The 12,691-nt window shown below is 35.4% G+C and overlaps 1 protein-coding gene across 3 annotated transcripts in view; it reads right to left on the reverse strand.

The window, feature by feature from the left end:
• Positions 1-12,691, reverse strand: part of TPP2 (tripeptidyl peptidase 2) — a 46,812-nt gene that overhangs the window by 29,836 nt on the left and 4,285 nt on the right. For all 3 annotated transcript variants that reach the window (XM_063304701.1, XM_063304702.1, XM_063304703.1), the window contains exons 2-9: positions 11,411-11,539; positions 10,421-10,516; positions 9,291-9,395; positions 6,872-6,996; positions 4,231-4,394; positions 2,470-2,624; positions 1,241-1,317; positions 599-726 (exon numbers count right to left, since the gene is read on the reverse strand). In XM_063304701.1, the coding sequence (XP_063160771.1) occupies positions 599-726; positions 1,241-1,317; positions 2,470-2,624; positions 4,231-4,394; positions 6,872-6,996; positions 9,291-9,395; positions 10,421-10,516; positions 11,411-11,539 (979 nt within the window). The remainder of the gene's footprint in view (positions 1-598; positions 727-1,240; positions 1,318-2,469; positions 2,625-4,230; positions 4,395-6,871; positions 6,997-9,290; positions 9,396-10,420; positions 10,517-11,410; positions 11,540-12,691) is intronic.

Here is a 12,691-nt window from a genome sequence, read left to right on the forward strand (position 1 = left end):
TATTTTTAGCTTCCCTAATGGTTTATCTTTGGCATTTATTATGTATAGATTTCTAATTAGGAAATACTCTGTGAATCTGATATGAGCTTTTTCTTATTCTTGCATGAATCTGATATGAGCTTTTTCACAAACTGGATTCAGATTTCTTTCAAGAAAAGTCAGACAAAGCAAAGCTTCATATGAAAAGAGACCAATAAAACAGTCTGTATTATTCTGTTATACAGAATTCTGCTCTGTTCCAACTTTAGCTTTAAAGCATCTATCTCCAGTAGATGGGTAATAAAATAGCTTGGCTTTTAATATGTGAATTTCAACATCCTGTATATCAGTATTCTGCCCTGCAGAATAACTCATTTTTAAGGGAACATTAGATATCTGGAAATAGACATGGGATATTATGTTTCTGAGACTACAAAGTTCAGCTAAATGAAGAGGAACAGGTGTTAATGAAAAATTGTAAAACATTCCCAAACTTGCTGGAGATAAATAAAGAATGACAAGTTCGCGTGGATCATTTAAGTCTATTTTCAGCCTCAACAAATATTTTAAAGTTCCTTTTATTTCTTAAGAAACTAATTACATAATTGTAAATACTTGCCAATCACACTAGATGTAGTTCCCCCTGGGCATCCAACAGTAGATAAGCAAGGACCATTATTCCCAGCACTTGAAACATAAATTACATTGTGTTTCCACACTGCTTCATTAATAACTTCACATATTCTCCTAGAAGAGATACAATACATCATAAACTGAGCAGAATTTTTTTCCTTACTTTTATTCTTCCTTCATCTATGACAGAGACAACCTTTACTGTACAGATTCCTACCAGCTGCACCTACTCATGCTATCACCACCTTTGTGGATTGCAATATATTCCCCTCCTCTTGGCACAAAAGCATCATAACCAACACTGTGGCATCAGAACATTGTATAGAATGAGTAAAACTTCCCATGAAAAAGTGAAAAGGGCGATAAAGCCTGCTCCTCTGGTTCACTCCAACAACATTCTCCTGCTATTTACCACCAGAAATTTGTTCTGTTGATATTCCCTACTGTAGCATTGACTCTCCACAAAGTCACTCCAATTGTATATGATTTCTAGGATGTGAAAATAGAATGCTTCACTAATTCACGATACAACAGTTCTATTCTTGGTTAATTCATTATTTTAGGTTAAATTAGTTTTCCACTGCTGGTACAGAACAAAGTAATGCTCATAAATATATAATCTCCTTACCCAGCATTTGGCCAGTGAGTTGCCTCCCCATAACTGTAGTTGACAAGATCACATTTATATTTTATTGTTTCTATCATCTATTGAAGTAAAAAAAAAAAAAAAAGAGTTTAAGGCTCAGCATTGCATGAACAGCATTTATTTGTAGCTAATTGATAATTTTATCAGAAATAAAAAAATGAATTTTTAGAAAGTGATAGACCTCTTGCATCTTCTATGATGTTTCTAAAAAACACCATCTTAAAGCTCTATCACCATAATGGCAAACTGATATTAAACAAAGTGGATTTGAAAAAATAAACAAAAACTCAGCTCCTTCAAAATGCACTTGTACAACATTTAATCTTGCAGATAGTAATTAGCAATTGATGGTCATTCCTTAGAGTTTAGTTTCTATAAATTTCATTCCAACAGGGACTCTTTCAGCTTGCTCTATCACATTATCTGGTTTTTTTTTTTATTGTCTTACTGCAGCTGCACCACTGACACTTTCATGCCAGCATTATGAAAATATGCCATAGGAGCTTTGGCAAATAACCGGTAATTCTTAACAAGCACTGCCTTACATAGCATTGCCATTTCAGACTAAACAAAACTGTGATATCTCGACTTTTCCTACATAATTCTTTTATTAAAATTACTAAATAATAGTATCTTTATTTTTATAAAGTTAAAAATAATATGATTATTGCAGGATTGCAGACAAACTACAGAAAGGAAGACAAAAGACAGTTATGTCCACAGAGTTTCCAACCAGATATGCATCCAACTCTCTCATCACTGAGGCAAGACCCTGAAAGCTTCAGTCAGAAGGACAGATCCTTTTTAACTAATAATACAGCATGCCATGGCCATGTCTTTAGATGAATATGCAGAAGTCACTCTGGTAGACTTTTCATACAAGGCCAGATTGAGCTTGTTTAAATAAGAAATTTACCCTGATCATGTTGACTGGAGAAAATTTGGCATGCCAGGATGAATAACCTGGCCCTCCTATTTTGCACAAACATTCATTCTTTGCTAATATAGCAACTACCCAAAATTAGTTTTAGCTCACTGCTGTGTATATTTACTGCCAACTCTGAAGGCATTCTAAGAATTGCATTTATTCACATTCTAAAAGAGACGTGTACAAATGACCTGAGAACATTTTAGACTACTATCCAGGAAATATAAATAAAGATGTACTTTTATCACTAGATTTTCTGTGCAGTGATTTTGCCAATACTTACTGCTCTTATAAGGCCAGTCCCAGTTTCCATGGTGCTTAATCTTGTATCGCCAATCTTAATAGCAAGTATCTGTGCACCAGGGGCTATACCATTTCTATCTGGCTCTTCAGGAAAATACCCAGCAGCTATGCTAGCAACATGCGTTCCATGTGCGCCTGGAAAAAAAATGAATTCACATAAAAAAAAACATGAGTGTATTGTTATGAAAAGTGGTTATTCAGCCTGACCCACGAAAACCGTAATTTTGCCACATTTCATGCCTCTCTGAGCAGTTTGCACCAATTGTGACTGGCAGTTCTGTTGTGCAATATATTTTAACACAAATCTGGAGAAAGATTAATGTTGAATCAATATTATATATCTGCCATTTATACTCTGGATCGCTTCCCTTCTTTGTTGATGAAAGTCTCCAGGGTGGTACTAAATGTACCATAAAGGTGGTCATATACCACTTCCTAAAGAAATTATCACTAAACCCTCCTTTTCCCTGAGGCTAAATCGATCATGCTTATGAATGACCAAACAGGTGAGTGTAAACCTTCTAGTGTTATTTGATTTCTCATGGTATCCTTTTCCACTGCCTCCAAGAATTGGGATATAGAGAGGTTGGGACCTTGGGCTCTCTGTTGTGGGATGCCTCAGGGCTTTCTCTTCTATTTAATATCTACATTAACCTGTGGGTAAATCATCTACCAGTATGGATCAGGTATCATCATTATGCAGATGAAATGCCATTTTAAACTGGGCCCCTGGCCAGAAAGTGTTGTCAAAGTGTTGTCCTGGTGCCTATCAGGGTTTAGATGTGCTGAATCACAGCAAGATGGAATGGCTTTAGGTTCAAGGGCCATCCAATTCCAGGGAGATTTCCACCTACAATTGTGTTTAAAAGTTTCTGAACCCTTTTAAAATTTTCAGTATTTCTGCATAAATATGACCTAAAATGTGATCTGTTCTCCACACAAGTCCCAGAACTAGATAAAGAGAACCCAATTAAACAAATGAGTCAAAAACATTATACTTGTTCACTGATTTATTGAGGAAAATGATCCAAAGCTACATATTTGTGTGTGGAAAAAGTGTGTGAATGTCTAGGATTATCAGTTCATTTGAAGGGGAAATTAGAGTCAGGTGTTTCATTCAATGGGATGATAATCAGGTGTGAGTGTGGGAGGTCCTGCCTTATTTAAAGAATAGAATTCTGGGTATTCACTATCAAAGTTTGATCTTCACAACACAGTGAGGAAGTGTGTCATAGCTCAAACAAAGGTCATTTCTAAGGATCTCTGAAAGACATTTGTTGATACTCACCAGGCTGGAATAGCTTACAAAACTATTTCCGAAGAGTTTGGACCCCACTTGTCTTTTTTTATCTTTGTATTTCTTTTTAGTTACCCCTTTTTCTTTAAAAAAAGAACTTGGTTTGCTTTATAAATATAAGGCTATATAAGAATCATTATATATCACATTCGCTTATGCAAGATTTTATGCAACCTGAGCAATCTGTAATTAACGCAATGTTTTCAATCTTCCCAGATACTTAACCTTCATCCCTGCTGCCTGGAATCATCTGCTTACTAACAGCAAAACACTGCTGTGCTGTAAGTTCATTACTGTGCTTTCCTATTATCAAATATGGATTTGCAGTCAAAAGTTAAGACAACAGTTTTTTCTTTTATTTAACAGAAGCCTTCAGATTAAGACAAATTACACATTTAGGGTATAGAGAGAGAGAATTCAGAATCTTGTAAAAAAAAATGTTACCTCCACTTGTCACAATTGAAAGCAGATTGCCTTCATCGTAAATATTGACAGAGTAATTTAACATTTCTGATGTTCCAAAAGATCCATATTCTTGACCTTCTTTGTAGTTCCGTAGAACAGTGCAATTAGAAAGGTCACCAGTTTCATTGGAATCTATACAAGCTCTGTGGAAAAGGTGCATAAAGACAGAATGATTCTCAGTTTTCCTTTCTTATGAAATTGTATGTTTTTTTCGAATGCTGTCTGCCATTCAGTCGCAATAGCAATTTCCATACTTGTTTACTGAAGTGCAACTGCTCACAATTTTAAGCCTCACAATCAGCTGCACGACTGAATTCAAAACAGATTTTAGCTGTGCAAATAATGACTGCTACTTTAAAACATGAATATGCTCCTGGTCTGTAATAATCCCTCATAAAATTTGACTCAGATCTGAATTAGCAAATATATTAAATCAAACTCTAGATTCTATTTTTATTCAATTGCTTTCAAGGCAGAATAGTTTCATTATGCAACTTTATTATTACTAACACTACTACTACGTAATGTGTCATTACCCACGTGATGCTGAGGTTACCAGGTCATCACATCTACTGGATATGACATGTTTAACCTAATCCCACCCAGAAAAAAGCTACTAGTTAACCCTAGAGTGAATGTTTAATTTAATCACAACCCTAGCTCCTACCCTATTTGGATTCAAATACTAACTGAAGTGAATAAGTAACAGAACCCTAGGCTTCATTGTACTTTGGAAGTAAACCCTATTTTGAGCATTACGAAATAAAACCCTAATAACGTTCTAATTTTTGTGGTGTTTTTAAAATCAATGACTTAAATGCAGGGGGAAAAAGCATTTTTTTAGGGTGAGCATGCTTTGCTCCCTTTTCTAAAAGTTTTTTTAATGGATTTTTTAAAATCACTACCTTGAATACAGGTAGTATTCATATGCAAAGAACAAACTTTTTAAACCATAGTCAGCTTTACCTTTTCTAAAAGTTAAAGATATGTACTGTGGCAAATTTTAACCAGAAAACATGAATACACACACACACACACACACACACACTTTAACTGATAACAACTCTACAGAGGATGCAGAATACCATTTCTGTGACCAGTGGTAACTGCCCAAAGGGACTAATGTGATAGTATTATTCTCCAAATACACAAAGCAATACTGAGCCATGCAGAAAGACGCCAGTATAACATATTGCAAAGGGTCAATACACAAAATCTCAGTCTTCTCAGCAATGTATCCCAGGGTTTCTCAACCTTGACAACTTTAAGATGTGTGGACTTCAGTTCTGGGAGTTGAAGTCCACACATCTTAAAGTTCCTAAGGTTGAGAAACCCTCCTCTATCCACTTTCAACTGCTGGTCTCAAATTAGTGGCTGGACTAATTTAATCTCATTCAAAAATCCCAACAGGGGAACAATTCCTTCCTTGCATCTATTTCTTTTTGTTGCAGAAATGTAACCTAATGTAATGTAATATTACATTTATTTACAAATTTACTAAAAAGAGAGCCACTTTGGTCTAATGGTTAAGGTACCAGGCAAAAACCAAGAGATTGTGGGATCTAGTCCTGCCTTCAGCATTAAAGCCGGCTGGGTGACTTTGGGCAAGTCATTCTCTCTCAGCCCAACTCATCTTATGCGATTGTTGTTGTGGGGAAAATAGGAGGAGGAAGGAGTGTTAGGTATGCTCGCCTCCTTGAGTTATTCATAAAAATAATAAAGGCGGATAAAAAAAAACCTTGCAAATAATCTAGGAGACTAATATGCTACCTACATTGTAACTAAGCAGCAAAGCACACCACACACAAACATTGAAAGGGGAACTCTTTACCATCTTTAAATTAGGGTGTTCATAGGAATATCACCACTAAACAAGATACAGGGAAAGCTTACAATTAACAAATGAAACCCAGCCAGCTTCAATCTATTACTTTGAGAGCAGGAAAGGAAGGTGAGACACAAATGACTTGCTATCTTCCACTTCTGAATAGCAAACAGCTGTTACCAATTTTCATAAATATGAAAACAGAACAACAGAAAGGACCAAATGGAAAGTCTTTATCTTGCAAATGGCATTCTGGTTCCAAGCAAAATATCCACATCTGTCTGCATCTTCTGTCACTCCCCTACTGAATACAAGCAAGCCTACTGCTACTTCACTTCTTAGAAGTCCTATGTAAGAAGAAAGGACCTGCATTTGATCTTTTCATCTTGCTAAGATCTCCAGAGCAGGGTTCTTCAACCTTGGCAACTCTAAGCTGTGCGGACTTCAACTCCCAGAATTTCCCAGCCAGGAATTCTGGCTGGGGAATTCTGGGAGTTGAAGTCCGCACAGCTTAGAGTTGCCAAGGTTGAGGAACCCTGCTCTAGAGGACAGAAAGCACCCAGAAATATCACAACATCATCCCTCTGAAAGGCATTTTCTTAGTTCTGTCTCATTCACTGAAGGAATCAATGGATAGAATGCCACCTAGCACTTAGTTGCCAGGTACTGTAATAACAAGTCTACTACAGTAAACATGGAAGTTACACTACACTTACTTTTTCCTTTAACTCCTTTGTCACAGCTAAGGTCTAATTAAAAATGAATCAGTATTTTAATATACAGAAAAAAAATTACCTCCAAGTTTCACCATCATGCCACACCAAGCAGTCATACACAGGGCCAGGATCATTATATTTTTTCTCAAAAGAGTTTAGCAATTCCACTTGACTCTGAAGCTCTTCCTTCATTAGTTTGTTTTCCTGGAAGAGAAGGTATCTCATGAAGAAGTATGCTAAAGTAGATGCCCTCCTACGGAGAAAAAGAATGATATGCTCCTCTCTCACTGCAATAAAAGTTATAGTGTAAAGTTGCAGTTCATCTTTATCAGCATCATTAATTTCAATCTTCATCCCTGCTGCCTGGAATCATCTGCTTACTAACAGCAAGCTTACATAAAGTTAGAAGTTTGTCATGACTATACAAATATATACTTATCTACTCAGATATAAGCAACTCATATTTGAAGTATTTTCTTTAACTCTTTTAGTATATATTAATTGGGACAACAAGATCTAGAACTTTCAGCTACATTGCAGATGGTTGTTGTAATATCCTTGTTTGTTTATTTCTTCTTTACAAGGCTTATAGGCTTCTCCAATCAATTAACTCTGAGTGGTACTGTATAAAACTCTCCATATCCATAATTTGGATAATAATCAAGACTATAATTAAATGTACCTTGTAAACAATCATTTAAAAATGGGAATTATCATTCAAGACTCAAATAAAACTGATTTGTCATCTGGAAGGATAATCCCAGCAGCCTTGGCCCCAAGGCTTGATGAAATAATCAAATCTTCAGAGACTTTCTAAAGGCCAGGAGGGAGGAAACAAATTAAGCAGTGATATATGATTTTGCCCCTTCTTTCCACCTATATATTTTTACTTTGGCTGATGTCATTTTTAATTACAACCCTGGGGGCAGGGACTTTTTTTTATTAATCTAAGTAATTCTAGAAGCTTTTTGCAGCTGTAGAAAAAGGTACAAATGCTTTGAATAATTAAAAAAAAAGTTACTACCCTACAGGCATTGAAGGCACTTTGAATCTGAGCCTAATTACAGCTAGTGCTTTTACAGAGCAAGTTCTGTAATTATGATGACTCTAGAGGAAACAAATCAAACTTAAAATAATGTTTCATATGCCTACAACTTAAGCTATTGTAACTCCAACACAGAGTCATCTGGGACAAGGGTGCTCACAATACTCATGATATAAGGTAATTCCAAATGTTCAATGGCATTTAGAAAGTTATAAAATGTATCCTTGGGCATAATTTATGTGCTGATTATGCAGCTGGTAAAGGTTTTAGTCATGACCCAGGCATTCAAGAGCAAAACTGGACCAAGATGCAGTTCATGTACAAGGGGGGAAAAAACATAAAAAAACGTTACTGCCATTCATTTACTACATCGACATCAGTTACCGCATATTTATTCATAATTATTTTTTAACCCTTCAAACAGAAATTTGAAACTACCTAGTACCTATGAGCTGATTGTAAATAATCATTTTAAGGTGTAATTTTAAGGAATATATTTATAACATGAAACCGGCCTACAGATTGTTTTTATACAGACTTCTGGCATTTGCAATTATGTTATGCAAAAGTAATCTTCAAAACATGGGTCTTCCTAGTATTATGTGATTATTTTAACCATTTAAACAGTTTCATTTTACCATGAAAAAGTAGCTTTTTCTCCCCAAAATAGTATAGTATCGTTTATTATTCATGAGCCATTAGGCCATATCAAAGTACAGAATATAAAACATAGAACATCAATTATATAAAAATAGAATAAAAGAAACAAATTAGATAAGGAATAAAAATGCAAATCATGTTTCTGAATCACCCCTACAGTTTACCTCAATCAGGCTCACATATGCAGATCTCAACTGAACTGTTTTATTCATATCAGGGGCTGTATTATAGGTAAGTTTTGAATTCTGACCGCACATGAAATATGTTGTTTTAATATATGATCCCAATAGGATCATATATTGTTTTAATATATGATCCCAATGATCCCAACAGATCATTCGTCTAATGTGTGGTCCTAGATACTGATCTCTCTCCTTCTTATACAATTGACATTCAAATAATGTGTGTGTTACGTCTTCTATCTCTGGAGCTCCACAAATATAACTATGTTCATTATAAGGGACTTGGTTAAACCTTCCATATTGTGTCCAGCTGCTCGAATCTTGCTCGACTAAACACAGCCTTAACATGCTTAGGCATTTTTGTGTTTATATACTTAGCAGTTTGGAAGGTATGTTAGTAGCAGCTCATCCATTTCAGTGTGCCAACCTTGCTAAGAATGGCTATAAACTGAGAGCAAGGCCCACTCTCTCTTTGCACTGAAGATGTTGCCTAGCCTGGCAATGAAATGTCTGCAAGAGAACAACAAGGCTCAGAGAGCACCAAGGACTCCACAATGGCTATATCTTTCTGCGCTTCAATATCCATCCAAAATAGATGCTAATATACATACCTGTGATGGAGAAGTTTGAGCAGCTTCAAACTCTTCTTGTTTCCTACAGGCTTCTGCTAGTGCTAATCTGTGGACAGGATCCCAAAGTTTTTCCTTGCGTTCTTTCTACCAAAAAAAAAAGTAACAGATTTTTTATATATATCAACACTCTGTACTAATACTGTTTCATACCACAATAATATATTACTTCAGATAAAAAGGTTGAAACTGACCAGTTGTCTCAGTCTTACTTTTTACATGCATATTTCAATATTATAACACTTTACCGATACAGACAAGTAGAAAACAACTCCTAGAATCCTTAAAATGCTGCTGTAAGGGTTAGTGCTCAAAAGAGGTTTCAGTGTTTTATCTTAATTCAAAGGGAACAAAAGTAAACTCAAATGCATCAAACAACAGATATTAGTATCAGAGCGGTTTCTGAAATTGAGAGGGGAAGGGAAGGTCATTGTCTACCTCTGTAGTAACTTTACTTCAGAACAGTCCCCACATGCTCTTCCTGATAGCGTGAGGAGTCACAACACTACTTTTAAAATTCTCCTTGCAGTGGTCAAGTCGCTATGCAATATTGCATGTTCAGCTGGTCAGTGCACACACAAAAAAGATGCTGATTGGAGGGAAATGCAAACTGGAATTCTTTTATGCCCTTTTGAAAGAAACCATTGAACCATGCTTCTTCAAAGGAAGTGAGACACTCCTGAAAAACCCAGGCTCCCAACTTATTCCAACATTAGCAAAAATACTATGGGAAACCACAGCCTTTTCTCCAGCTTCTATAGAAGAAGTTGCAAATCACAGTTTTCAAAGTATCATTTAAGAAAAAAAATATGGCAATGTTTTATACCAAGTCCCTTGCTCACATACTCTCATCTCCTCTTATTTATTTACAAATAATTTCTCTATTGACAATAACTGTAATTTTCAGTTATTGTTCAAGCAGCAAACTACATTTTTTTGTGAGTCTTGTAAAACAGAAAACTTGGGTAGAGGAAAATATAGTTTGCCAGAGGGTGAAGAACAATGAAACTACAGCAGAATTAGAAACTCACATTAACCCAATAAACTTTTTTTTGTGGTTCAATATTTCTTCAAATATAATCTAAGTTAAGATAAAGGGCATAAAATAATACCTGTATTCTCTCCTTAAGTGCTTTAGGGTAGAAGTCATAACCATTTTTTAAGCCAATGTGATATTTTCCTGAAGGATTTATCCAGTCTGCTGGAATCTAAGAAATGAAAGGAAACAGAAGAAAAATATAAATTGCATTTTTTGTATGCTTCAAATGATTGATACTATTTATAATAACCTTAGCCACAATTGATTATATACTCACAAGTAAACATCACTACATTCAACATTTTTCCTTTCACTCATGGAAGAAATGCATAAATTACAGAAATAAGCAACACCAAGTTTTCAGTCTATATACAAAGTGGTATCTGAGTTGTTTTCCTCTCGTATCTTTTGCTTGTACTTAATAACTGCGCAATTATGCAAGCTCCTCACATAAAAAGCTCTAGAAAATTAACCTGCATGAGAAAAATATTTCATGTGTATGACTGAAGCTGCAGATAACAGCCTTGGCATACCTAGTTGAGAAAAACTTTCATTCAATTTAATTACAAGTAGGGACTGTGAAACGCTTTTCTATGAAAGGTAAACAGGTGCTTTAGAACATGTGAGGGTGCATCTGTCTGCAACTCTTTAAACCCAGTTTTGTGAATTTTCAAGAAAAGATGTATTTTCTTTAAGGTCTTGCAGAGAGGTGCTATGTGTGCGCCCTCACAGGCTCCAAAGCACTTTTTTGCCTGCAAATCCAAAGCACTGCACAGCCCTATTATTAGTAAACATAAGGCTATGAAACTCATAATACCAGGACTGTAAATATATTACCACGGAGCATGCATTTAACATACAAATATTTGTGGTAAATATTAACAATTTCTCTTGTCTCTTAGACATTACCACTTAAGTGAAGATAAATATGAATGCAACTAAGTTTTTACATAGACTCAAGGTCACTTCTCATAACATGTCATTTTAATAAATATACAGCTGGATGGTACCTTGAGTTTTTTTTCAAAAGAGGACATCATAATTTAATCCCAAATACTGTTACCTTTAAAATTCTTCCTGAAGGACCAGTAATTTCTCCATCTTTTGGTTCTGTAACAGTTGAAGTATTTACATCACCACTGCCAGTTGTATCAATTATGTCAACTATCTTGGGTTTTCCATCAGTTGTGATCTAAAGATAGTAAATAATAATGAAATAAAAGCACGACTGATGCATGAATATTCTATACTTGACAAATAATAAAATTAATACATGGATTGGAATGAAGCTATCTGTCTGTAAGAGCAGACCCCACCTAATTTATTTGAATAAATGTTATGCTACCTTTTCTAAAACCAAGCTGATTCACAATATATAACAAAAACCATCAAGTTCGCATTAGCAGTATACATTAAAACAGCAAGATAAACATATTCAACAAAAGCAAATTCCACAAATCAGCAACAAAAAACCGTTAACTGGGCTGTGTAGTGATCTGGATTTAAAGAATAAAAAAAGACTCAGAACAAACAGGGACACTCACATCATACAACACTGAAACTCTAAAGAAGCAGTCTTTTTTTCTGGATTGCAGAGTTTCTTAGTAGTTGATCCTACTTTAAACTTACTTGTTAATACAGTATTTAATTTAACCCCGGTCCAAATTTTCCTGAAAAAGGTCTGTACTAATTTGCAGAAAAATGTGAGAAGACGATGAGGTACCCACAACAGAGAATCCCAGAATTCTGATACAGCTATCAAGGCAGCCCTCTACAGTCATGACAATGTGGTCTATTTAAAACAAATTGTTCTGATGTTGGCCATAATACATGCATACTGGCGAGTTTGAAACAGGGACACTCACATCATACAACACTGCAACCTTTGATAATAATCAAAGGTAACACCCAGCACAGTGGGACTTCACGTGGCTAGAGATAAATATGCGTCCAGTTAGAGTGTGGGATGGAATAGGAAGTCAAGTTATGTAAGAAGAAGCAGATAAACTGGATACTGTCACAAAGAACACAGTATGGAAGGTCAACTGGAAGGATATGACAAAGCAGGGGTAGATCTTTATTGGTCAGGATAAAACAATGATGCAAAATTCATTTTAAAAGCAGCTCAAACATCAAAGCAAAACAGCAACTGCCTTTATTCAAAACTAAATAAAATAATTGCTTTCATGTCAAGCTTAATATAGCCAATTATTAATTTATGTTATTTATTACAACAATCTGTATGCTGCCTACTCACTGGACTCTAATCAGCTTAACAGATCTCACATGTAACAAGAGGCAGACTAAGGCAAAAGCAGAGCCAACCAAACTCAGTCCTCAGTAA

The sequence above is a fragment of the Candoia aspera genome, chromosome 5, assembly GCF_035149785.1.
Source record: "Candoia aspera isolate rCanAsp1 chromosome 5, rCanAsp1.hap2, whole genome shotgun sequence".
Taxonomy (NCBI): Eukaryota; Metazoa; Chordata; class Lepidosauria; order Squamata; family Boidae; genus Candoia; species Candoia aspera.